The sequence below is a fragment of the Stegastes partitus genome, unplaced genomic scaffold (genome assembly GCF_000690725.1).
Source record: "Stegastes partitus isolate 25-593 unplaced genomic scaffold, Stegastes_partitus-1.0.2 Scaffold1499, whole genome shotgun sequence".
Classification (NCBI taxonomy): Eukaryota; Metazoa; Chordata; class Actinopteri; family Pomacentridae; genus Stegastes; species Stegastes partitus.
In genome coordinates this window covers 123508-148888 of record NW_007579230.1, presented here as the reverse complement: position 1 = coordinate 148888, position 25381 = coordinate 123508, and the positions used below count along the sequence as shown (strand labels likewise).

At 41.3% G+C, this 25381-nt stretch overlaps 1 protein-coding gene across 1 annotated transcript in view; it reads left to right on the top strand.

The window, feature by feature from the left end:
• Positions 1 to 566: 566 nt before the first annotated feature.
• gpr158a (G protein-coupled receptor 158a) overlaps positions 567 to 25381 on the top strand; it is an 86199-nt gene continuing 61384 nt past the window's right edge. The window contains exons 1-2 of the mRNA XM_008300104.1: positions 567 to 1447; positions 20183 to 20288. Coding sequence (XP_008298326.1) covers positions 567 to 1447; positions 20183 to 20288 — 987 coding nt within the window. The remainder of the gene's footprint in view (positions 1448 to 20182; positions 20289 to 25381) is intronic.

Sequence of the window (25381 nt, the reverse complement as noted above, 5' to 3'; positions counted from 1 at the left end):
GCGCACGGATCCTGATGTGTCTCTCCGCGGCTTTTATAGGCTTACTTAATGCTCGCTGTGGTCGGAAGAGGGCGGAGTGCGTTTGTCATCCAAGTGAGAGAAGCTCCCCGACTCCCTAAAAAAAAAAAAAAAGAAAGAAAGAAAAAAAAGAAAAAAAATTATATATATATAAATATAATAACAAGCTGCCCCCTCCCTTCCTCCTCGTTTTGATTCAGTCTATGTAGCCTTCACGCAGGAGGAGAACGTCCGCCGCGCACAGCCAACACAGTCAACACAGAAAACAGCTGCAAGCGGAGACTCAACATCAACAAGCTGCATGAGGCATCTGTGAAGAAGAAGACACAAGGAGAAGAAGAAGAAGAAGAAGGGATACAGAAGAGGTTTTTTCCCAGAGCAGAGGCGTGGAGCTTACAAGAATATCCTACAAGTGGCGAAGCGATGGTCTAAGCGGAGCAATTTGGTAGATTTTCTTCCTTTTTTTTTTTTTTCTCCCTTTTTTCCTTTAACCCCCCTCCTCACAGCTGTTAATTCCGAGCATCTGTGGACGCTCTCTGGGAACGGAGATGGCTGTTTTCCGGCTGTCGTTGCTGCTGCAAGTGGGATTTGTGATCGGATCAAACCACCAATGGTCAGACATCGGTGCACGGGAGGAGATCTACGGCGCCCAGACGCACCACCGTCGGCAGCTGGCGCATCTCCGCGCGCCTCATCCTCCTCCTCCTCTTCCAGGGGAGACGGCGGCGGCGGCGGCGGAGCTGCCGCAGAAAATCGAGGAGCATCTCCCCCGGGTGGTCACGGCTTTCCTGCACACGGGGGACTCGAGCACCTTAACGCACGCCAACTGCTCGCGGAAGTACGAGCTCACCTCTCTGCGGGGAAGGTCACACGCAGCCCCGCATCGCTCCATGGGCAGCGTGCTGGATACGGTGCTGCACGCCACAAACTTCCTCAACATGATCCTGCAAGCCAACAGGTCCAGGGAGCAGAGTCTGCGGCGAGACATTGAGTGGTACCATGCCTTAGTCAGGAGCATCCTGGAGGGAGACGCCAAGATCCACCGGGCGGTCGTGACTTTTAGCGGGGATGCGTCCTTCGCGGGGCCCTGGGTGCTTCTCCAGGCCACCAGGGCCGGTGGGGAGATAGTCCTCCAAGACCTCTCCAGCGTGGCCCGCCACCATCTGCACAACCGCACCGCAGACACAGAGTGGTACCACGAGATGAAAGACAAGAAGAGCCCCAGCTTCCATAAGAGGGTGCTGAGCCAAGATTTCACATCAGTTGACAATTCTTTGAAAAGAGGGGAGAGTTTCATCCCGGACAGAACGCATGTGAAGTGGTCTGCGCCCTACCTGGAGTGTGAGAATGGGAATTTTGTCCCCCGCTGGCTTTTGACCTTATCGGCTGCCTTCTATGGCCTCAAGTCCAACCTGGCTCCTGAATTCAGGTAGGCACACCAGAGGGTTGTTGGAGTGTAAAATGAACCCATTTCCACCAATTCATGTTGTTGTAAAGCCTCATTTAGGTGCAACTGATCGACCCAAAGGTGAGTCCAGGTGGGTTTACCCTCCGCCACATCCACACCTGCCTCTCTGTGGTGATTCTAGGGGGGGTTTTCTTCTCCCCTCCTGTTTGACAAGGCGGTGGGAGCTGCTAAAAATAACCCTGGATGTTACTGGATGTAGCAGCAGCAGCAGCGGTGGAAAAACCTCTGGCTACAGGCCCTAATTCATTTTTCAAACTCACTCGGCTGCATGCTTTACTACTCAGGAGATGTGCCCTTTCTCTTCCCCCCTTTTCTTCAAGAGGGGAGGCTGCGAAATCTGCAGTGAGTCAGAACCTTCCTCAGATGACAGGAGGCAACAAAAAAAGAGAGAGAGAGAAGAGGGAGAAAAAAAAAAGCACAGCAGTCAACATCAGCAGATGAAGAAATGTGTTTGCTGTTTTTCCACCATGTCCTAAAGCCACCTCGGCTTCATGGTGTAATGTGCCGCGTTTCATTCCGGCAAATCACGCGCGTTTGGCGATATGCACCGGAGCAGTCAAGTGTTAAGGCTCCATAGGCTCCTGACCAACATCTTCTCAATGAATATTTAATCCGGATCGCTTGGTTGTGTGTGTGTGTGTGTGTGTGTGTGTGTGTGTGTGTGCACTGCCTTCAATGAATCTTTAATTGATACACTCAAGTTGCTCACAGGCAGGAACGGATTGCAAATGAGTCAAAACCTGCAGTGATTATGCTGTAATAGGCTATCAGCTACCTGGTGTTATCCAAGACTAAAGCCTCTCAGAGCAGCTTCACACACAGATCTGATAGTAAATTAGCCTCAGCTGATGAATAATCAAACCTGTCTTAGAGCTTACGGTTTATTAGTGAAGCCAGATTTGTTTGCAGATGTGTTCCAGAGGAGTTGAAGCAGCTTTAACGCCAAATTAGCAGTTTTGTTCCCCCTCCCACCCCCTCCCCGCTACTTTCAGCCGAGGCCTCGTCGGTGAGATCGAAGTGGTTTAACGCGCCGGTGTTTTGTATTGTTTTGTGTCCCTGGAGAGCGACCTGGTCTCGAGAAGAAACGATCCTTGGAGGAGCAGGGCAGCGACATCCAGTCATGGGTTTGGAGCACATTTCAACAGTAGCCTCACTGTAACTAATCCAGCAATGTAGGAGCTTAAATATGAAAAAAAAACAAAGGATCCAATGTCAGCGTTTAACCAAATAGTTCAAAATATAACTGTGAGACAAGGAGATGGACACGACTCCCTACACAGTATATGAAGACGGAACCAGGAGATGGCTAGGTTAGCTTAGCACGAAAACCAGGAAGCAGTTTCTTGGCGTTTTTGTTGTTTCCTACATTTTCACTCACTTTGGACCCTTTTCTTTTTTCTTGCTGCAACTTAAAGTCCTTCAACTCTGTAGAAACACCACAACCCTGTCTAGATGTAGAGAGAATTCATAAATGTCTACTCTGTTGTATCACACAGATATTAGGACACAAATTATATATTTTTTAAAAAACTAAATAAAAAAGAAAAAAAAGGAAAATTAACATTTCTTTGCTAATTTCTTTTACAAAAATTGGAGAAAAACTGGATGCAGCATGTATAAAAATTTTCCCACACATGCTACTAATAGTGAGCAAATCTATGGTGTCTCTACATACTATAGATTCTTGCTTTTATTATTCGTTTCCATACTTGTCTCCTGTCTGCTCTAGTTTAGCTGAAAATCACAGAGTCTTTGTCATGTGACTGTTGGTTGCAGCTAAACCACGTATTGTTTCATTGTTGCACCAGTGAGAAAGATATTTTTCACAGAATCCTGTTAGCGTTAAAGTTCAGTTTTTACACAACACATGTAAAATGACTCTGATGAACTATCCTGATTTTACGCTCAGGTTTAGTTATTTCTTCCTCCCTTAACTGAACGCCATTCACAAGTCTCATTCTGTCTGTTTTACCGTTTCCGGCTCTGATAAATGGTGTCATTTCATTGATTTTTAAAAGAAAACCAATGGAGTGATGCCTTTCAAACTGATGGGTAGTTTTGGGGGTTAAGAGGGGCCGAGGCATGACGGGTTAATCAATGCAGCTGTAGAGGTTCTGGTAGGGGAATTTTGCAGACTCAGGCAAGATGCTTCCTTTTGCTTTCTGTCTTTATGCTAAGCTAACCAATGCTAGCTTTAGCAGAGAGACTTTTGGCAGCCAAATTAATAAGCATAGTTCCCCAAATGTTGAATTATTCCAATTTTTTTGTCACTAAGTGGTGAATAAATTAAAACAGGGAACTAAAAAACACATTAAAGGTAAGAAAAGATGAGAAAATATTACAAAAACATCAGAAAAACCTACATTGGAGCATCTACAGCCTTCAAATATGTCAGTAAACTACATCTAGTAGCACAATTATAGTGATTTATGAAACTCCTCCTCGTTGGCTGACGATGCAACCTTCTAATTTAAGGATTTCTTTCTGTCCAGCTGATCAAAACACTGAAAACCAATTTGAATTTTAACAGAGAACACGCTGTTCTCCTCATTTATTGGACTGGACTGCTGTTCACCCGTGTTGCCATATCACTGAACACCTTGTTAGCTTGGCTTTATGTGTATTCCAGGCCTTCAAACTCTGCTTTTCCAAACCGTGCTCAGCTAAAGTCCTCATTTAATCGAGGAGTATATCAGGCCACAAAAGCAGCTTCCTTTTTTTTTTTTTTTTTTGCACGTTCTCATGTCCCCCTCGCCAGGCTCTCATTTGTTTCTCTCTTGACAGCCATCTTTCAGACGCTCATATCAAAGTAGCGGGCGGCTCATCCTGCATCCTCCCAGCTCGCTGCCAGATAAGAAACAGGAGAGGAAGGGAAGCGCTGGCTAATATAGCTGCCTCAGACATCAGCTCTCCTCCGTTTCCCCTCCAGATAAATACACAATCAATACAACAATGAATTAATAATGAAAGATGTAGAACAAAAAACCCTGCACGGAGCGTCTTTATTTCCAGCCTTTTAATGCTTCAGTCACTTCCGGTTTGAGAGAGAAGGGGGGGTGGCGGCGAAGAAGAAGCAAAGGTGTTTATTTATGCATCTTCCATATGGAAATCCAGACGAATCGAGGCTGCTTGCTTTTTTTTTTTACCCCCGTTTTGTTTGCTGAACACGCAGGTGCTAAACAACTAATGTGACTTGTTAGAGCAGGAGTGTGTGGACATGTGTTTGCGATGGATCGACCTGTTGTTTCTGCGAAGGTGTAAGAAATCGCACCTCTCACGCTTCATCTCTTCTCTCCCCGTCTGTCTCTTCAGCTGCACTCGAGGCACAGGGGAGGCAGATTAGACCGCACAGAGAGGACTGGCTGTTTTCGAGCATGCAGTGTGTGTCCATGTGTGTGTGTTTGTGTGTGCGTGCCATTGTTGGAGGCTCAGACATTCTTCAGGATGTGTTGTCCTAATTGGCAGATCACTCTAACTTCAACTCATGACTACAGAGAGAGAGAGAAAAAAAAGAAAAATAGCTCGAACAAACGCACAAAGTGGGAATACACGGGAAGAGAAAATGAGACGGGAGGTGCTGTATGTATTAGGCGAACACACACACTGTACTTCAAACTCACCTTTCACAACACGGACCGTAATTGCTTTGAGGCTGAAGCTCAGACGGCAGCAGCGGAATAATAAGACAAACTAATTGAAAGTATCTTAAAAGTACAAGCAAACGGTTCAAAACTATATGTATTTTCAGCACATTTCTCCAAAGGCCAAATAGGTTCTAATTAGATGGCAGAATCCTCTCCACTTACACTTCCAATTTTTTTTTGCACAAGCAGCTAAAGTCTGGACTGCCTGACTGCTATGGGATGCCCAGCCGTCTAACAGAGTGGGAGGCCTCGAGCTCCGGGAGGAGCCAGCGGCATCTGCTTCGATGGACACCATCCAGAAACAAATAGGAAGAAAACCCCACAATTCCCGAGGCTAAACGCGATAATGTTTGATGCTAAACTGAGATGAAAGAGGGTACAAAAAAAAAAAAAAAAGCATCCAAGAGGAAAATTAGTGGAGATCTGCAGCTATAAGCATAACAGTGCGCTGAGATAATTCACAGAAGGAAGCTGTCTAACCCGATGAAGACGGTGAAATTACAAGCCTAACCTTGTGCATTTTGCTTCTGAGTGCTACCTGAAGGAAGCAGGGGTTAAAGATCCCCGAGGTGCTCCTTCTCTCCCTGCTGACGTCAGTGGAACTCCGCTGCTCAGTAAGGTGGCCTGTCAATACGATGCCTTCAGCCAGTAAATGTCAACGCTACAGAAAAATCCAGGCTTTTTCTGCGGCGCTGCAAAGAGATGATACACTCCCCGTAATACTGCTAATGACAGGAATAATCTCAGTGATTTTGCTGGTATTATACCGATAAATCGGTAATATTCCTTCTGTAGGTTTATCCTTCAGTAATCTGATGTGAGTGAAATAGAGCCGTGGTATTACGGAGGAGGCTTCAGAGGCCTGTGCTGATGTGGGAAAGATTCGGAGTGGGGAGTTTAGCTGTTTTCACACCGTGAGTTGTTTTGCAAGTGGACAAAAGGTGTCTGTAAATCACAGGAGGACCTACATTGAAGGGTTTTAACAGGGTGAAAAAGATGTTGCAGCTTTGAGATAATGGATACTGAATATTGAAAATCAGCTGTAACTTAATCACAGACAGGAATCTCTTTGTCCTTTTGATCTTCCAGGGTATCTCCCTATAGGATTTCCACAGCAGGATCATTACAGTTTCACCTTGTGCTGTTTTGTAATGGAACTATCGGCAACATAGGGCCTATTTTTAACCTCTGGACTCCAAATTTGTACCGCTGGGTTTAAAAAGCATGTTTTCTCTAAAGGAAATGATGTAAATTCCACCGATTATCACAGCAAGGAAATGTAAAAACACAAATAATCATCAAATATTCAACTTTCAGATGGCTGAAAGTCATTATATTTGATCAAATTAACATTATTCTACATGTCAGATATTGAAAAATAAACAGTTTGCATCAGATCATGGGAAAAAAAACTCAAATTTTTTGCTCCAAGAAGCCGTGAATCCAAGAGTTACGTGACAAACATTCAGCGATTTTTCGGCTGAACTGCAGGCTGTGGTTGTATAGAGCAGAAAGGAGACAAGTATGGCAACTAATCAGAGCAAAATAAAGGACACTTGAGCTATAAAATAAATGCAGAATGGTTAAAAAACGGCATACAGAGGAGCAAAGTGTTCAAAGATACATTCAGCATGGTGAAATAACTTGGACGTCCATAATATTGTGAAAAGTGCTTAATTTGTAGAGGCTGCAAACATGTAAAGTAGTCAAACATCTATAGCATGTGGAGGCACCACTTTGTTTTAGTTTTCTTTTTGCAGAAAAAACACTTTTGAGTTTCTCTACATTTAGTCACAGCTTCCAAAGAGGTGATGTTTCGCCTCCAGAAGAGGGCAAGGGTGTAAGAACTCTGACAGAAAGCTCTCCAAAATGGAAGGCGTCTTTATTCGCTTCCTGTCACAGCTGCTTGGCCGGGTGGAGGGAGGAGGGCGGGGATGTGTCTTTTTTGATGACCAGCGACAGAACTCAATAAAATGACCCAGGTTGCGGCGAAATGCTGGTAGACAAGCAGCATCGTGCCCGGCGGCTTGACTCACATTAGCTTGTGCACGTCCTGTCAGCTTAATGCATTTCCATCACATAAGAGACATTTTCCTTGGAAAAAAAAAAAAGGCTGTACGGTTCTTGCATTGTGATTGTGCCATGTACAAACTGTGCCCTTCTGAAAGGACAGCAGTGTTCTTATCAAGACGCCGGGGCAGGAGAAATGTGCATGCAAGTTCATGTGGGCGTGCAAAGCCTTCGGCTAAACAGATAAGCTTAAAGATAATATTTAAGCCTGTGTGTTTTCCTCTCCTTTGCATTATCTTTGGACTATCTGCACACGCGTAGTGCAGCCGGAGATGTCAGGGTTTATTCCTGGACGGCCTTTGTCCTTGTGTAAATGTACAGCACGTAAATATACACAGACGGTGCCTATAAAAAGCCTTCACACCCTTTGGATGTTTTCATTGCTTTACAACACTGAATCATGGTTTCATTTTATTTCACTTCTGGACAAGAATGTACAATAAAACGCTCGTTCATGTCATCATCTGTTGACAAGAGATGCAGATTTCATTTTTCAGCAGTCAGAGGGCTTTACCTCCTTCTATCAAATGATTCACTGATTATGATGTTACTGTGCTTGATTGGTCAGCTGACTCACCCAACCAGAACCCCAACCAAGGACTGAGTGTATAAATTAAAGTACTTCTCAAAAGTTGGGCGTTTCTGTATTGGAAATCCTATTTTTGATTGATTTTAGGAAATATTCTACTGATTTAAGATCTGATTTTAATGAGCTGTAAGTCAAAATCATCCAAATCAAAGGGGGAAAAAAGCCTTGGAATATTTTACTTTACATGTGATGAATCTGGAAAACATCAAAGTTGATAATAAAATATGAAATTACAAAAAGAAAAATAACTTTATCGGGATAATCTAACTTTTTGAGCTGCACCTGTAGACACATCTCTGGCTGCAGCTTTGAGCCTGGATAGGTCCAAACCAGCCTTGCGCATCTGGAGACTGCACCTTCACCTCTTTCTTCTGCGCAAAACTGCCACGTTTGTTTAAGCACATAGTAAAAAATAGTGAGAAAAACTGCTCACTCACCTCCACGCCCCGCCAGCACTCTCAGCCAGTAACATGCCAGTTTTCCCGGTCCACGCTGTTCTCACATCCGGACTTTTCCAGTCCAGCATGGCCTTGTACGCCGGTAATGGATCATCTGGACGACCGGTGGGTCCTCTGTGCGTCAACCTGCCCGGGCATCTCGGAAAGGTATCCACGTTTGTTCATGTGCAGTCTGCCGGCTACACGCGTAATATCGTGCGTCAAACTTCACACAGAACCTCCAGCGTTGCGCATCTCCAAGAGAACGGTGAGTGCGCAAAGACCAGCGAGACCCTGCTCTGCTTCTTTTCTCTCATTTTTCTCGTTTCTTGTGTGGATTGTTATTTCAGTTTAGAGGGTGCGTGAACCAACAAACTTCCTTGTTTTGACTTTTTTTTGTTGGATCACCAGGAAAACCCGAAATGGAGCCTTTTTATTAACTGAACTGTGTTGAAGGAGAGGAGTGGTCAGGAAAACCCGAAGTGGTCTACTCTTGGTATAGCACAACCTTTGTGGAAATCAGTGGGCAGGAGTGACTTTTGAAACGTTTTTGAATTTATTATCTTGGTGTGACTTGTGGTTAATTATTTGGAGTTGGAGTTAAGGCAGGTTTTGTGTGAGAACATTAATTCCTACCTTTGTATGCTTTGACTTGTGACTATGCAAAGTAACTTGGTTAATCTGCTTCAGGTTGCACAGGGATCATGAGTTAATAACTTTTTTCAAGTCCAGCCACAACTTCTCAAATGGATTGAGGCCATATGTCTGACTCGGCCACTCCAGAACTTTCACTTTGTTGTCCTTAAACCACTTCTGTGTAGTTTTGGCTGTTTGCTTCGAGTCATTGTCTTGCTGAAAAACAAATCTTCTCCCAAGTTGCAGTTCTTTTGCAGACTGCATCAGGCTGTCCTTCAGGATTTCTCTGTACTTTGCTGCATTTATTTAACCCTCTATGATTACAAACCTGAGATATGATTGCTGAGAAGCATCCCCACATTATGATGCTGCCACCCCTGTGCTTCATGCTGGGGATGGTGTGTTTGGTGTCTGTCAACCATAGTCTGAAAAAGCCAAAAAGCTAAATTTTAGTTAAATCAGACCAAGCAACCTTCTTTCAGTTGACTTCAGATTGTCTCACATGTCTTCTGGTGAACTCCAGTTGAGATTTAATATGAGCTTTTTTCAACAGGGACTTTCACTTTGCAGTTCTCCCATAAAACTTTGGTGAAGAACAACCAACAGTTATTGTATGCACAGTCTCTCCAAACTCAGTCACTGAAGCTTGTAACTTCAGAGGAGTCATAGGCGTCTTGGTGGCCTCCATGACTAGTCTCTTTCTGACAAGGTCACTCAGTTTTTAAAGGTGACCTGTTGTCGGCAAATTTCCACATGTGCCATATTCCTTCCACAGTTCTTAATGATGGATTTAACTGTACTTCAAGGGGATATTAGGGACATTTCTTGTATTCATCCCCTGACTTATGCCTAATGATAGCCTTTTCAGAGTTGTGTGGGATGTTCTTTTGTCTTCTTGGTGTAGTTTTATCCAGGAGTACAGATTCACCAGTGACTGACCTGCCAGATACCAAAATCTTAAGATGATGTGCAACTTGGCTGCACCTGTGTTGAATCAGGTCACTTTCAAAGATGTACAGGGCACAAAGAAGCTATTCACAAGTGATTAAAAAAGTGTAATACGCTGCATTCGGTGGTGAGAAAGCTCCCGGGAGGAAACAAAACAAAGTCTCATTTCTGTTTGTGTCGTTTAATTGGCAGTTATGTTACAAAGTCACAGTTTGAAATTTTACTGTAAGTGCTGAGCAGGCTACCTGAAAAAAAATATAATTACCGGATGAAAAAGCACTTCTCATCACTCATCCCACCTCTATCGAAAGTTCTTTTAAACAAAGCCGCTACACCCACTTGTCACATCTGTATTTAACGAAGTGAAACTGATATCAACCCTCCGCTGATCTGTTGGTGAGACAACGAGCCGGTCCTTCAGCATGCTGAAATAACAGAGAGTCTGTGGCATGAGCAACTTGTACTGAATGTTGAATTGGAATCCTTTACCAAGCAGGGGGGAAAGGGGATTACAATACATTATCTTTTAGGTGCTAAACAGTAATATATGTTGACATGGGTGCAATTTTCATTTGAACACGGGGAGGGACAAGGACTGAGCAAGAACTGAGTAAATCTTTATTTGTGCCTTTTCTGCATCAGTTTTTAGTGAAAATGTTTTAAGTACGTAAAGAAAACACACCAAAAAATCATACACCAGCTACAATTCATAATATAATGCTGCCTGTCTTGGCCAGGATGCTTCCGTTAAAGAGATCCTTAATCTCTATGAGCCTTTTCCCTTGTTAAATAAAATAAAATCAACTTTAAAAAGTGACACAGGGCTTATTAGAGCTATCTAATAGCTGCTGTTAACTGATCTCGGTCTTGGCATTAGTCTTAATCCACTCGCTGCACATTGTTTTAACGTGTTAAATTAACACAGACAGAAATCGTATGAATTTTAGCTGTCTGCTCGGTGCCGGATTTAGATTTTTACCACGGCTCCCCGTGCTATTAGAGAGAATAAATGGGCTAATCAGTTTCAGAGTCCATTCTCTGCTCCGGAATAGAGACGTACGGCTCAAAGCGTATACGCCTGACATTCAGCCTTCATTCATGAAAGTCAAAGACTGACTTCTAACAAAGAGGGCACGCCGGGGCCTTCGTCGCAAACATGTTTTGATGAATATCCTTTTGTAGCCTATAAGCTATTATGCAGATACATCTACAGTCGAGTCCATAATGCTTCGGCCAGCATTAGCGGCTGGAAAGACCGGAGGCCCTACTGGTGGGATGCTCCTCTCTTTGCCGGCCCTGGCCTTTAGACCCACAAAGAATGGAGGATGAAAGGAGCGAGCACTCTGTTTCCCGGGGCACCACTATCTCCTGCTCTCTGTGATAATCCTGTCTTTATGCCCCGAGGGCCTTGATGGCCACCATGATGCCTCTGCCCATGCTCCTCGTTGCCAACCTCAAATTACGTCTGCTTCAGACTCCGCGCACGCTTCCTTTTTCCTCTTCACAAGCTATTTTATACGCCATATGTCCCCTTTGGCTGGGATGCCTGGAAGCAGAAGAAGAAAAAAAAACAGCAGACAATTGCAGGGGAAAAAAAAGCATCTTCTTATGTATAGACTCTCAAAAGCGAAACCCGAGCAAACAGACATTTTGACGAATCTTCCGCCATAAACAATCGTATTCCTGTGGTTCAGCTTCCTATCCTTATTACATAAGAATCGGTGGTCTTTTTTTTTTCTCAGCGAAACAACCAGCAGTGCAGGAGAAACACAGCGAGGCCAGTTTGCCCCAAGGCAGGAGTGGAGCAGCAGTTATTAATAACTGGAGTACAGGCAAAGAGAGCGTTGCACTCACCTGCCGTCCGCTGGGAGTTTGGTGTAGTAAACCAGCTCCTGTACACCTGGAGAACATGCCAACAGCAGCAGTATTCTGTGTGAGCGAGTGCAAATTCCTGAGAAAACGGTGTCGGCGGTGGGATTTTTATGTCACTTATATGCACAGAAGCGTTCTTATTGCTGCGTTTTCAAGGTTAAAAAGAGCGTTTTTTTTTTTTTTTTGACAGTGCGTGCACATTCGTGTATCAGCCTATACAATCTCAACTCCCAGCTGCTCGTTTCCAATGTGGCGCGTTGTGTTTATCATGCTAACTAAGTGAAAACACTCAAGCATTGATTAGCAGCAGGACAAAGAGGGCTGCAGGCCTTCAGGGACTCCAAATGTCCCACGTTGTTGCGTGTCAGTTGCGGTAATTTGATCGAATTAAATGCTTTTAGGTGCATTATTACCAGACATGTCGACCTTTTAAAAATGAACATGGGCTCCTCATGGGTTCGTACATTGTTTTGTTTTTTTTATTTTAACACAAGCTCACATAATGGGCACATATATATATAAAAACAGAAAGTGTTGCCAACATGCACATACATTGAAGTTGTGTTAGAAAGAAGCAGAATTTAAATAAAAGTGAAACACTCCCACACGAGGACTTGCTGTTTTAGCAGGAAGATTTGGCACTTTAATCATAATAGATATTTTTTAGTGAGTTAGTTGGTAATGAGGTGAAAAAAAAGTAGAAAAGTACAGTAGATACTTCACTGGCTCCTGCAGTGATGCATCAAAGAGGCTCTGGGGAAGCTGCACCTTCTAATTCAAGTCTCCCACAATGATAAAAAAAAAAACCCACAACTTGCTAATTTTTCAATTAACTTTCCCGCTGTTTAGTTTTCTGTAAATGCCAGATGTGTTGCGACAATACAGGAGACTTGCAGAAATGAAAAATGCAGGATTTTCTCCCAATATATGTTATCTTTTCCAGATAGATGCACTGTCTTGCATAATTAGTTTCATTTTTTTTTGCACCGCTCTAAAAATGGCTCATATCAATTTGTTCAGTGTTTAAGAATTAAATAAAAATTAATTCCTAAATATAGACATAACTGCAATAAAGTTGAAGGATTAGATGCATTTTTATCATCTGTTTTTGATGACATTTCTTGCAAAAGTGCACACTTTAAAGGCACATTCATGGCATCCATGTGTCAATATACAACAGAAAGCAGCTCTTACTCTCAGTAGGTCACCATCAAAGTTTCTGTCACCATGATGATTTCTATAGTTTGCATGAGTGACATGTAGAAGTGGGTCTGCTGTTTTGAGCTATTTACAGACACGACAATCATGAGTTGGCTTTAAATCCTACATTATTTATAAAAACCATGCAATCGGTGCATTAGTAGGGTTGTAGCAGCTACACAAAACTTAAAGCTTTACCCCAAATGAGAATAAAAAGCAGCAGAAAAATGAAATATGACTTAGCTTAATGTTTATCCTCCACCCTTTTTGTTGGAATTGTCACCAATCTGACAAACTAAAATGGAAAAATTGTTTGATTGAAGGTGGAAAATGCACATAATTTGAACATCTTCCAATTTCTGAAAATGTACCGAAGAAGCATGTGTCTTAAAAAAAGCGACCTACATCTCTTCAAACATGGCTTTTCCTCATGTATAATAAGTATTAGTTGAATAACAAATCTCCACTTACCTTCTACATTTGGTCGACCACATCTGCATGACATTCCAGACCTCTACGCCTTAACTTTATGAGACTTCTACTTAAAACCGACTGTATTGTGAGCTGATCCAGTGCAACATGTCCACCTTGACAAACATTTACATCCTTATAAACAATATTAAGCTGCTTTAAACTCATATAAATGTGTCACCGGCAACCTGCTGGCTTTTAAGAGGTATTAAAAGATGAATTTCCCACAAATTCAACATGTTCTTTTTGACATTTATTTCATTAGAGCGTCCAAAAAGCAGCATGAAAGTCTGTCATGTGATGCAGTGCAATCCAGTGTTATATAGCAGAGGTGCATCTGGCGAGTCAGACCATACGTGCAAACATCTCCTGGGATAACTGTGCACTGAGCATATGTTGCAGGTGTATGCTGTACATTTTTAATGAACCCACTGCAGCCAATCAAAAACAAGTCTGTTTTATTAAAAAAAACAAAACCTGCTGAGGAGACACGCAGTCATTATGTGTCCTTTCTATTTCAGTCCCTGTGATTCATGCTTTTAATTACACCTGTGCTTTTTTCTGCTGTGCAACGTCAAAATATGTGCTATTAAAGACGCCCAATATAGATCAGTGGCGAGTTTTTAACTTTTCCTTTGCTGCCGGCTGCTTCTCCGAGCCTCCCAGTTTGTCACAGCTGCAGCTCTTCACCGCTTTCTGCCTCTTTAATTACAGAATCCATGAACTCTGTCTTTTATTCTTCCCAACAGTGACAAAGCAACACTGACAGCATCTTCTGCCACTTTCTGCTTTGTGTGTGTGTGTGTGTGCGCGCGCGTCGTTTAGCCGAGTTACCACCAGGGATGGTTCGACTGAGGCGTTACTATGGAAACCACACTTTGCCTGTTCTCAAATCCCAGCAGTAGACGGGACGAGGTGTTTGTGCGAGCTCGTGTGAGCGCAGAGCGTCCCAGCTGTTGGGGTATTTACATGTTGTTAATCAAACTTAGACTGCGTAATGTCTACATTGTGTAACCAAACCTTCGCCGTGCTGTTGGGGGACTTTTGGTTTCTTTGCTCAGCTGGTGCTGCTCCAGCTAGCTGCCCAGTTGTTTGCTGTCGCTGCTTTGTAGCATATTTTATCACTTACTAATAGTGTTTTTGCATAACTAAGTCAGCACATGAATTCAATATTGGACTGACGCTTTATTTTGTGGGTTCATAATTTCTAAATATTACAAAAAAGAAGATATTTTTATTAATCAAGTAATCCTAAAAATAGGCAGCAACCGAAGAAATAGCGTGAATAAACAACAAAGCATAACATTTTTAACTTACTAGCTTCTTAAAGAGTAATGATTAGCTAATTATAATAATTATACCAAACAAAAAAACTCTTATTTATACAGTCTTCCAAGAATTCTGTTTTTAAATGAGCTACTCTTGCTTAATACAAATAAATATCAAGGCAGCTCAAGTTCCAGTCATTTCTATCGCACATTTAAAACAACAGCTGTTGTCTTAACTTGCTTTTTAGGAGAGAAATAAAACTAAAAATGATTGTTAAGACCCTATTTATAATACATAAAACACAAATGTTCCTAGCTAGTTTAAGTAGTAAGGTTAAGACCCCTAAGACACATTTTCCTAACAAGTTTAAGTATAAATATTAAGACACTACAATATTATTTATTCTATAAATTCACCTAACAAGTTTAAATGTTAAGGTTAAGATCTTATAAATTATATATGAATAAAATAATAATGTACCTGATTATTTTAAATAAGTTTACGACCCTACAATATTATTTACTATATAAATTACTCGACTAATATAAATATTAAGGTTAAGACCGTATAAATTATGTATAAAATACAAATTCAGCCGACCAGTTGAAGAAAGTAATAAAAAATTCTCTGAGAAATTCTCTCTTATTATTCTGGCATTTAGCAAATAAAAATAATTTTGGTAATCCCAACTGACCGAACACAGGAAAAGTTTAGTCTGATTTAATGTCAGACAGTGAGAAAAGCAAGGTTGTATATCTCTTTATACAGCGTATGTAAACTTCTGGTTTCAGCTGTATGTGTCTGACTATCTTAAGTATTCAGGTTTAGACCCTACAATATTATTTGTTATATGCATTACGAGACCATTTTGAATATTAAGTTCAAGTCCCTGTATATTATATATAAAATATGAATTTATCTGACTAGTGTAATAATTAAGGTTAAGATCTACAACATTGAATGTATAAGACCAGTTTAAATGTTAAGGTTAGGATCTTATATGTCATGTATAAAATAGAACTTTACCTGACTGAATTAAATAACAAGGCTAAGACCCTACAATGTTTTTATTATATTCATTTACCCAGTTGATTTATATATGTTTAATACCTTACAATGTTTTTTATTATATGGAGCACTTTGTTTACTGATCCAGCCCAATGCAAACCAACTGTGAGCAGCTCATTCAAACTTGCTGAATTCATTGCATGTAAGGTAATGTTTGATTTGAATCAGATACAGCTTCCAGTAACTGGGGCTTTGCAGCCATTTTGCCACAGTTTTGTTGACACTAATGTATTCTTCTACACTCAAACGGGAGCTTTAAGGAAATTCATGATGTTATCGCCGACAACTGAGCGAACACGAATAGTCTTCACAGCTTGTAATCACAGACTTAATCATATGATGTTTATCCTAAATGAAATGATGGACAACTAAGGGATTGTACCGTCGCTACAGTAGGAGGAGGACAGCTTTTCTACAGTACTGTGTAAAATTATCATGTTTTTTAATCAAAATTGCAAGAAAAGTAGACTAAGACATGAAGAAGAGTGCTCATTTAAGAACATATCCCAGGTATTAATGTTCTCCATTAATATCTCGCCACTAAGGGCTCTTTAACAAAGCAGCACTGGGGGCGAATTGCATTAATAATACAAATCACTGCACTCTAATTGAAGCCTTATTAGTCAATGATCACTGGTTGAAGCGTCTGAAGGGGGGAAACAGAAAGCAAAGCAACATATATCCTCAGAACAGTTGAGGCTGGAGGTCGACATAAAGCCTGTGCTAATGCTTCTTTTTTTTTTTTTTTTCCAGGCACAAATCCTGGAAATTGGAAGAGCAAACTTATCTGTTAATCCTCTAACAAAATAAAACCAATGTGAATGTCAATGTTCAAACAAACATCAAAGGAGTTAAAGGTCAGCGCAAAGTCAGCCGCTGATTTATTTGCAGTGAAGCCGCTGCCTGATTAAATAGATTACGGCGCTGATTCGGTTGTTCACTTTGGAGGAGAGTTTTATTCGTCCTGATCTGTGTATATTTGGTGATTTCCGTTGAGAAGAACATTCAGGTTGTTTTGTTTTTCTCCTCTTGTGTTGGCTGCGCTTTGCATAAAATGTTTGCGTGTGAGGAAATTTGTACATACTGAACGCTGGATCAGAGAAATGCCGTTTTTTTTTTCCCCATCTGTGCACATTATCCCAGTGTCATGACACTCGTCCTGCAGAGCTGAAACTCTCCAGAGTCGTACAGCATCTTACAGCGTCTTCCGCAAAGTTTAAAGTCAGTATAGATTTTCTAACAACGCTCGCCTCGGGCTGTGCTCCATTTTTAAGTCTACCAGGAGGGAAAGCCTGTATGTGGGCTGAGGTCGCTGAGAGACAGTTCAGGGGTTCTTGTTCAGCTGCACACGTCTGAAATACATTGTCTTGTGTTCAACAAGCGGAAGAAAGAGGCTTGTTCTTCTTGTGTAATCACACGTACAGTAGTCTGTCTAATGTACTGTAGTACTCATCCTCCCCTTGGAAGTTTTCCACTTTTATTCAACGCTGGATCACGGTCAATTAAATTTTTTTGACAAGAATTTACCAAAAAAGAAAAAGACTCTTTCATGTCAAAGTGAACCCACATTTCTACAAAGTAATCCCAATTAGTTAAAAATATATAATGTAAAATAATTGTATTCACCCTGTGTAAATGAGTATTCAGTAGATGCACCTTGAACTGCAATTACAGCGTTGAGCCTGTGTGAAGTTTTTACCTGATTCGTCTTTGCAAAAACTGCTCATGCTTCAAGGTCACACAAGGATGGTGAGCGAACAGCCCCTCTTCATGTCAAGTCAGAAATTCTCCATTGGATTGGCTTCTCTTGTAGACTGCATCAGGTTCTCCTCTGGGATTTCCACTACACTTTGCTGCATTCGTTTTACTTTTACAAGCCTTCTGGGGCCTGCTGCTGAGAAGCATCCCCACATCATGATGCTGCCACCGCCGTGCTTCACAGTGGGGATGGTGTGTTTGTCGAACATAGTGTAAGATTCGATTCATACTATTAACGATGTACATTGGTTCAGTATTAATAACTGTACAGCAGCTATATTGAGTTCTGTGATACGGTGATGCTGTAATGTGATTGGTGGGGAAAGGTCATGTGACTTGGGCATGGGAAGGAAGTGAATTGGGGAGAGTGTCAGTATTAGTAAAAGAGTCATTGATCTATCACCACGAACCCTCATGTTCCAATAGCATCTAGTTCGATGGCCAAAACGCTCAATCTTGCTTTCATCAGGCCAAAGAACCTTCTTTCAGTTGACTTCTCCCATATTCAACTACATTGTGGTGAACTGCTGTTAGGATTTAATGAGCTTTTTTCACTAGTGGGTTTGTTTTTGCCACTCTCCTATAAAGCTTTGGCTGGTGTCGAACAGGCAACAGTTGGTTTTAAATGTACAGTCTCTCTCAATTCCTGAAGCATGTTCAGAGGAGCCATTGGTGTCTTGGTGGCCTTGGATGGTCGTTCAGTTTTTTGAGGTTGACTTGCTCTCGGCAGATTTTGCATGTGCCATATCCTTCCATTTCCTTCTCCCTTATTTCACATTATATGCTTTCAATCAATTTACAGTTCTTTGTAGAAATCTATTTGCACTTTGGCTTCTTTTTTTCAAACTTAGATTGACCATAATTCAGTGTTGGAAAGCAGTAAAAGGGGGAAAATCCAACGGGGTGAATCCTGCTTACAGGCACTGCATTTTACTTGATGGTTTGTCCCATGAGCTGCAGCTGTCAGGTGGAAAAGACATATGCCACACCAGTGAAAAGATTTGTCAGAATCACAGAGAGTGACCTTCAGAGTCACCTTCTCTTCACACAGCTTTAAGAAGCTAAGTAAGTGTAAATCCTCAGCAGCCCTGTTAGAAGTTCCTGCCTGGCTCAGCTGGTTGAAACGGAACAAAGACTTCAGCCCTTCCAAGCTGCCACTGCTGAGCGGTTTGCTGTGTTAACTGATCTATCGACACCTCCGTCTGAGCAGGAGGAGGGGAAATTAAGATGTAGACAAATTTATCTGTTTTCCCAAAAAAAAGCACATTTTGCTTTACAGTTTTTTAACGGTTGCCATGGCATTTCCTGAATTTGCATTAAAACCTGGTATGTGTGCGTCTGTGCTGATGAAACCCGTCACTTACTGTGCATTTGCTCCCCGTAATAAATGATCATAGGCTGGATGCAAATGTTGATTTCTGACATCTTGTGCGTTTTGTGGGATGTAAATAAGAAGTACAGGGTTGCCATAGAGACACCAAGTTACCACAACTTTAGCTGTCTTTTGAGTCTGTATTTGCACACATTTTTGACCATTTGCACCATTAAAGGTTACGTGGACTTAGCTAACAGCAGTTTCTGTTGCCGCTGTTGTCTTGGATGTGCAGAAAACCTATATCGTGATGATTTTCAGGCAAGTTGTGGTGTTATTAGAGGCATCTTTTTCTGTGATTTGTAAGCAGATTTAACTAAACTCCACATTTGTTCCACATGATATCCTTGGGAAATGTAAGTCGAACTGAATCTAAAAATGCATGTAACATATCATTCATTTTTGACTGAGTTATACTCCAAGAAGCACAATCAAGTAATGGCAATTAGGGTTTTTATGAGGCCTACCTTCATGAGCTGCATGTTACCACCATGGGCTGTATATAAAGTAAAGCATCCACACCCCAAAGTGCATAACTTTAAGCCTTAAAACAATATAAATGGGTGACTTATATGAAAATTCACCTCCTGGACAGTTGTCACGACTGGGAAAATTAGCTGTAGAAACCAAAACCGCTTTTTGCACCACCCTGTAAACATGTTTGTTTTTGCAGTAAAGTTGGTCATTTTAACATGGGGGTCTATGGGGACTGACTCGCTTTTGGAGCCTCAAGTGGCCATTTGGGGAACTGCAGTTTTTCATAGAGGCTGCATTTGTTAGCTGTGGTATAAGCTGGCCTGATCAGTGGGTGGAACAACAGCTAACTTCACATTGTGTTTCGATATACACTGAACAGTTTTCCCCTTTCACCTCAGTAACATCTCATATCTCTCATGTCTGTTCTACTCTCCCAGTTTGTCAACCTTTGCTTTTAGAAGATGCTCTATATACTTCACACTGCTGCAAGAAGTGACCAAGAAAACAACCACACAAATAGAAGCATCGGGCTTCTGCTTTTGTCAATATTATCTATTGATTGAATGATGTCCAAATGGACTCCCTATTGTATTTGTACTAACTAGCTTTTACTAATGTTGGAGTTTATAGTTGTTTGTATGATTTTATCTCATTACTCTAATTAATTAAAAAGCTCTGGCACGTCAGTTTGCTTTTGTTTTTCAGCATGTATCAGTAGTCTTCGATCACTGACATCCACTTTACAAATTTATTTCAACTATCAGTTTCTAAACATATATCTTTAAGAGCCTGAAAGGATGCTGTCATTTCTCTAAACTAAACCCTCACTTTGCAGTGACACACTCAGTGCTCCGGCAGCCTGGTTAATGGTCTCCTGTCTTGCAGGGGCGTGGTGCGAGTGGACATTAATCTGCAGGATGTTGATATCGACCAGTGCTCCAGTGACGGCTGGTTTGCTGGAACCCATCGATGCAACCTGACCACTATGGAGGTGAGTGTGCCGAACATGTGGATTAGACAGAAGATTGATCTGCTCCGTAAAACTGAACTGTAATGTACACCCGTTCAGTCACATCTCCACGAGGCACTAAATGGAAAAGCAGTAAATCTGCATGCCTTGTGACAAATGGACGGTGATCTGATTCTCCCTCGATGACACCCTTAGAAGCAGCTTCCGCCAAACTAAACACTGGAGGCTATCTTTTACATTTCCCTGCATGAAAGTCTCTTTCTTTTCTACATTATGCTGTAATTTTGTTTGGCTTTTCTCCAAAGCAGAGCAATGTTCAGAGATGGTTAAACATACATCCACTACACAATAAGTTGCAACTGTTTTTAAAGGATATTTATCCTCATAAATTCATCCTTGGCTCCAGAGAAGAACGGCGTTTTCGTCACACACGAGGCTTCGTTAAAGGCTCCTCGCCTCAGTTATTACCTCTATCAAGGTTACGCTGTCATGAAATATGATGTGTTCCTCTGTTGACACTGAATGCACAGCTTTGCGTGAAACTAGAGACGGGCCGAGTCATTTTGCAGTCATTAGGCAACGGGCAGAGACACAGCATATCTTAAGGGGTCTATTTCCAGGGTCTATAAATCTATTTTTACTTCAGATTTAAGTGACGGAAATGGAGATGGAGCGTTAGAAACACGTTAAGCTGGCACAGGAAAAAAAAAAAAAAAAGCCTTGGCCATTTTTATACGGATGAAGAATAACCCGTCTCAAGGCCCTGGAACATGTGGCTCCTCTAAGCTCTCGGACAAGTAGATAAAACTCTCATATTTTAAGAGGATATTGGATATTCTCGATCTTTTTTTTAGAACTGTTATTCATCCTTATGTGTAACAACGCTCACTGCAATTGATAGCAATGAATTATCAAGTCATAATTTGTCATGTTTGCTGTTGTACGGCTGTATTCTCTTATATAAATTATTCTTTTGTCACTTGTAAACAGTGGAAACTTCCATGTAAACTTAATATTAGTTTGGCGTCCGTCTTGGTTTGCATTTTTCTTCTCCTTTTCTACTAATCCCAACTCCCCTTTGCCACAGAAAACAACAAAACTTTCTTCTTGTTTCTTTGAATTATCCATTTTAATAACAGTGCAAAACAATTCCCTCTGATGCTGCATCCTGGGCTTGATACTGCCCATGAGGACCGTGATTAGTTTAAAGAAATATAAATAAGACAGGCTTTTTTTTTTCATAGCACAATGATAATGAGCTGCATCCAGACTGTTGTGGAGACAGGTCTGGCTAACTTAATATAACCAAAATTGTTAGTGAGCAGCTGCCTATGCACACAGCAGCAATAATCATTAACTTGGGGTCATGTTTCTGGTCAAATATTCACTTTCCTTAGCCTGTGCTGGTCTCCACCAGCTCCCGAGGGAAATATTTGGCTCTTTAGCTTCTAATTGCTCCACCGGCTAGTTGTCTGTCTGCAGTTTGGTGCCGTGGCAGGTGTATGTTTTTTGTCGCTTTCTCACTAAAGACAAGTAATAGAGATGCAGAAAACATGCCACAGGTCTGTGTTTTTTAGATGATCCATTGTTAATGCAAAAACACTGATTGTAATGTAACCTCTGAAAATATTAGTGTATCTTAGACAGAATATCTTGCAAAAGTTTAATATTTTTAGTTTTCAGCTATTGAAGACAGTGAAAATGTATTCTAGACTGATTACACGTAAAGGAAAATGTTACAAACCTTTTGTTTTTGCTTTAATTTTGGCTCATAGCTCATTAAAATCAGAAATTCAGTATCTTGAACAATGAGAATATCAGTGAAAAGTTTATAATTTGCCATCAGTTCTTTAGGAAATTGAACATTTTATATATTCTAGACTCATCACATGCAAAGGAAATGTTTAAAGCATTTTTTTCTGTGTTAATTTTGATGATTGTGGCGTATCGCTCATGAAAATCTGAAATCGAGTAACTCAAATTATTAGATTATTTCCAGGCCAATCTAAAAAAAGGACCAATATCATTATGTCAAACTTCTGAAAAGTATGTAGAATGCATGCATGAACTTCATGAATTAAATTATGACAAAAAGGAACTTTTTTTTTTTTTTTTCCTTTTTTGCAGTTACCGGAATACAAAATGTCACATTGCACACGAAACTTATCTTTTTTTTTTTTTTTTTTACCATATTCTAATTATTTGAGATGCACTACTATGTGTGTTTCTAATCAGTATAAAACTAATCTTTCTTGCTTGTTTCAGAAGTTTAGCCTAACATTTAATAGCACGCAAGTTATTCTTACTTTCTTAGCTTAGTGGTCGAGTCTCTCCGACGCTTCTTTACCTGCCGTTTCGGTCTCATCGTTCAGAGCGATAGATTTTGAAGACGTGCTGTAGATCAGACTGCTTCATAATGCATGTGATGTAATGGATTGCAGTGAGCCTCTCTGAATAATTAATCGCTCTCTTTGTCTGAGTACTTCCACCTCTCCGTGGACAGTCAATGCTCGAGACATTTGACATAGTGAATGTGTGTGTGTGTGTGTGTGTGTGTGCGACTGGGAAGAGAGAAATACGTTGTTAATGGTATGGATTTTTAGCTGGGTTTGCAAAATAATGATCTCTGTGTGCTTACAGAGCAGGGAGTGTGTCAGGAGTGTGCTTGCTTACAGCTGAATGATGAAGGCTGGCATGTTGCAGGAGGTGTCCTGTCTTGCAATGACAGCTTTATCATGCACAAGTGCTCATTATCGTCACACCTGCTGGATAAACAACGCTGACAGGGAGACGCGTGCGCCGAAACAAGAGCTGCGGTGATTTCGGCCGTCTCATTATTTCTGCAAAGTTTGCATTCGGAAATGACACTGTGCAAATACAAATTACAGCAAGTCGCCTTCGTATCTGCTCCGGCTAACAACCTGCCTTCTCGGCCCCTAAAGAGCACGACCAGGTAAATCGGAGGTGATGTGGGAGGCGGATGTCTCTGCAGCTATGAATAGAAAGCACGACTGCAGTGTAATCAAGTCTTGTAGGTCTGCGTGTGTGCTAATGTGATAAAAGCAGCACGAGGAGGGATGCCCCCTTATTTGCAAACGGGCATTCATTTTGTTTTATCGACGTTTCTTTTACCGTGCAGGTATTCCCTCTGCACGTGCAGCAATTTGTAGTTTCATGGATTTCTTTGGGGCCATTTAAATATCCACGTTGGGTGTGTTTTCTTTGCCTTATTGGAAGTGAAGCCATTCGTTTTGTCAAATGATGGAGCGATTTATTTGCTTAAGCGTTACGTATTCAGTCTCTTTCTAACGCAGCATCGCCACGACTTCGACTCTGATTTTCACGCGCCATCATCCGACGACTTCCATTTCCTCACATGTCCGCTTGTTGTTCGTTTTCATCTTAGCAGCGCTTTAAGTGCCACCATTCCAGCAATTGAATTTGACAAAATGCAGTTGTTTCCAGCCAGCCGCCCCGGTCGGCTTCCTGGCCTCCCCTCGCATCCTGCTTCTCAAGCTGCTGTTTGCCCAGCCAAGCGTGCAGGCAGCCCAAACTCAGATGGAGGCAGATGCCATGGATGACTGATCCAACAGGCAGGCAGACGAGCGCCGAACAAGATGATGCTCGGACTATTGACAAGAAAAGCCCAGTAAACCAGCAGCGTCAGAACACCTATGGTTATTTAAAGGCGATGCTATTTTAAAATCAAACCATTTTTTGACAGCCTTCTTTGATTCTTTCCTCACGAATCCTTTCCTCCTTACTTTGTTTTTTTATTTTTAAAATTTTTTTTACATAGGCAGACTTTAACATTTCAGTCTTTTGTGTCATTTTTAAAAAAAAATAATCGAGCACCTGCTGTCTTTCTCCTTTATAAAAAATGGAAATATATTCAGCCAGTGCTGTAAAATGATTTCTTTGCAGTTCCAAGAATGGAAACAAAAACCTTGAAAACAGACATGCTGCTAAAATTAAACTCAAGGTAAAATCAAGTAAAATGACACCTGACTTGGCAAAAATTGAGTTAAATATTCTTAATTCACTGGTAGAATTATTCATTTATTTTTTAAAAAGATGAAGGTTAAAATGGATAAAAGTGACGACAACATGCTCCAGCGTGAATAACTAAACGTAACCATGGCAACGGACATAAATATATGATCCATGCTGATGTAAATCAGTTGCAAAGAGGCACTATATATATATATATATATATATCTATATATCAACATCTATTTGTGGAAGCGTGCATGTCAAGACGCTGCTGTCAAAAACAATATATTGCAATCAATTTTATGGCAGACCGCGACCAGTCACTGCATTTATTTAGCCAAGAGCAATCTGACTTATACCAATTACAGTGAAACTACATGAATCACGCCCAAAGATGATCAACCACGATGCCGACTTATTTCCTGTTGAGAAGGTGTACACATGCAGCTCCAGGTGGACGTTTTCTTCTTCTCGCCACCTCTCGTCTCTCTCTAATGGCACTTCCATTAGTGGCCGTTCTTCTAAAGTCCAGGACTTTGCCGCCCTGAGGGCACCTTTCATACGAGAACGTCGGTTGTGGATGATGATGAATGTTTCAATCAATTAGCTTATTGCTCAGAACAAGTGGTGGGGCCCTGGGGGACTGTAGCCCGTGAAAGGCAGTGACACATAACCTGAATGATTATTTCAGCCGGCACGAACAGGACTCCTGACTCGGCGTTGTTTTTTCCGGTCGAGGGCTGCAGACTGAGAAGGGCCTGCCGGTTTTATTTACTGAGAAAAACATATGAAAATATCTTTTGCCCAAGAAAGAATTGTGCATTTAGAGAACTGATAGTTTTAAATGTTTGTTGTGATCTGTGAAGATTTAAACGTCTCGCCGTTATGACAGGTGAGTCATCTGGAATTTGAGTTTCAAACCAAAGAAAGGATGATTTTTTTATTATTTTTTTTAATGTCAGTTACAGTAAACGGTGAAAAGTCTGATCTGTTTTTAGCCTCTTTAGCAGCGTGGCTCTAGAGATGGTGGGTCCATGTCTTTGGTTCAGATTGAAATACAAACAACTGTGAGATGGATTTTAATGACATTTTGTACAGAAATTCAGAGGATGAATCATTCT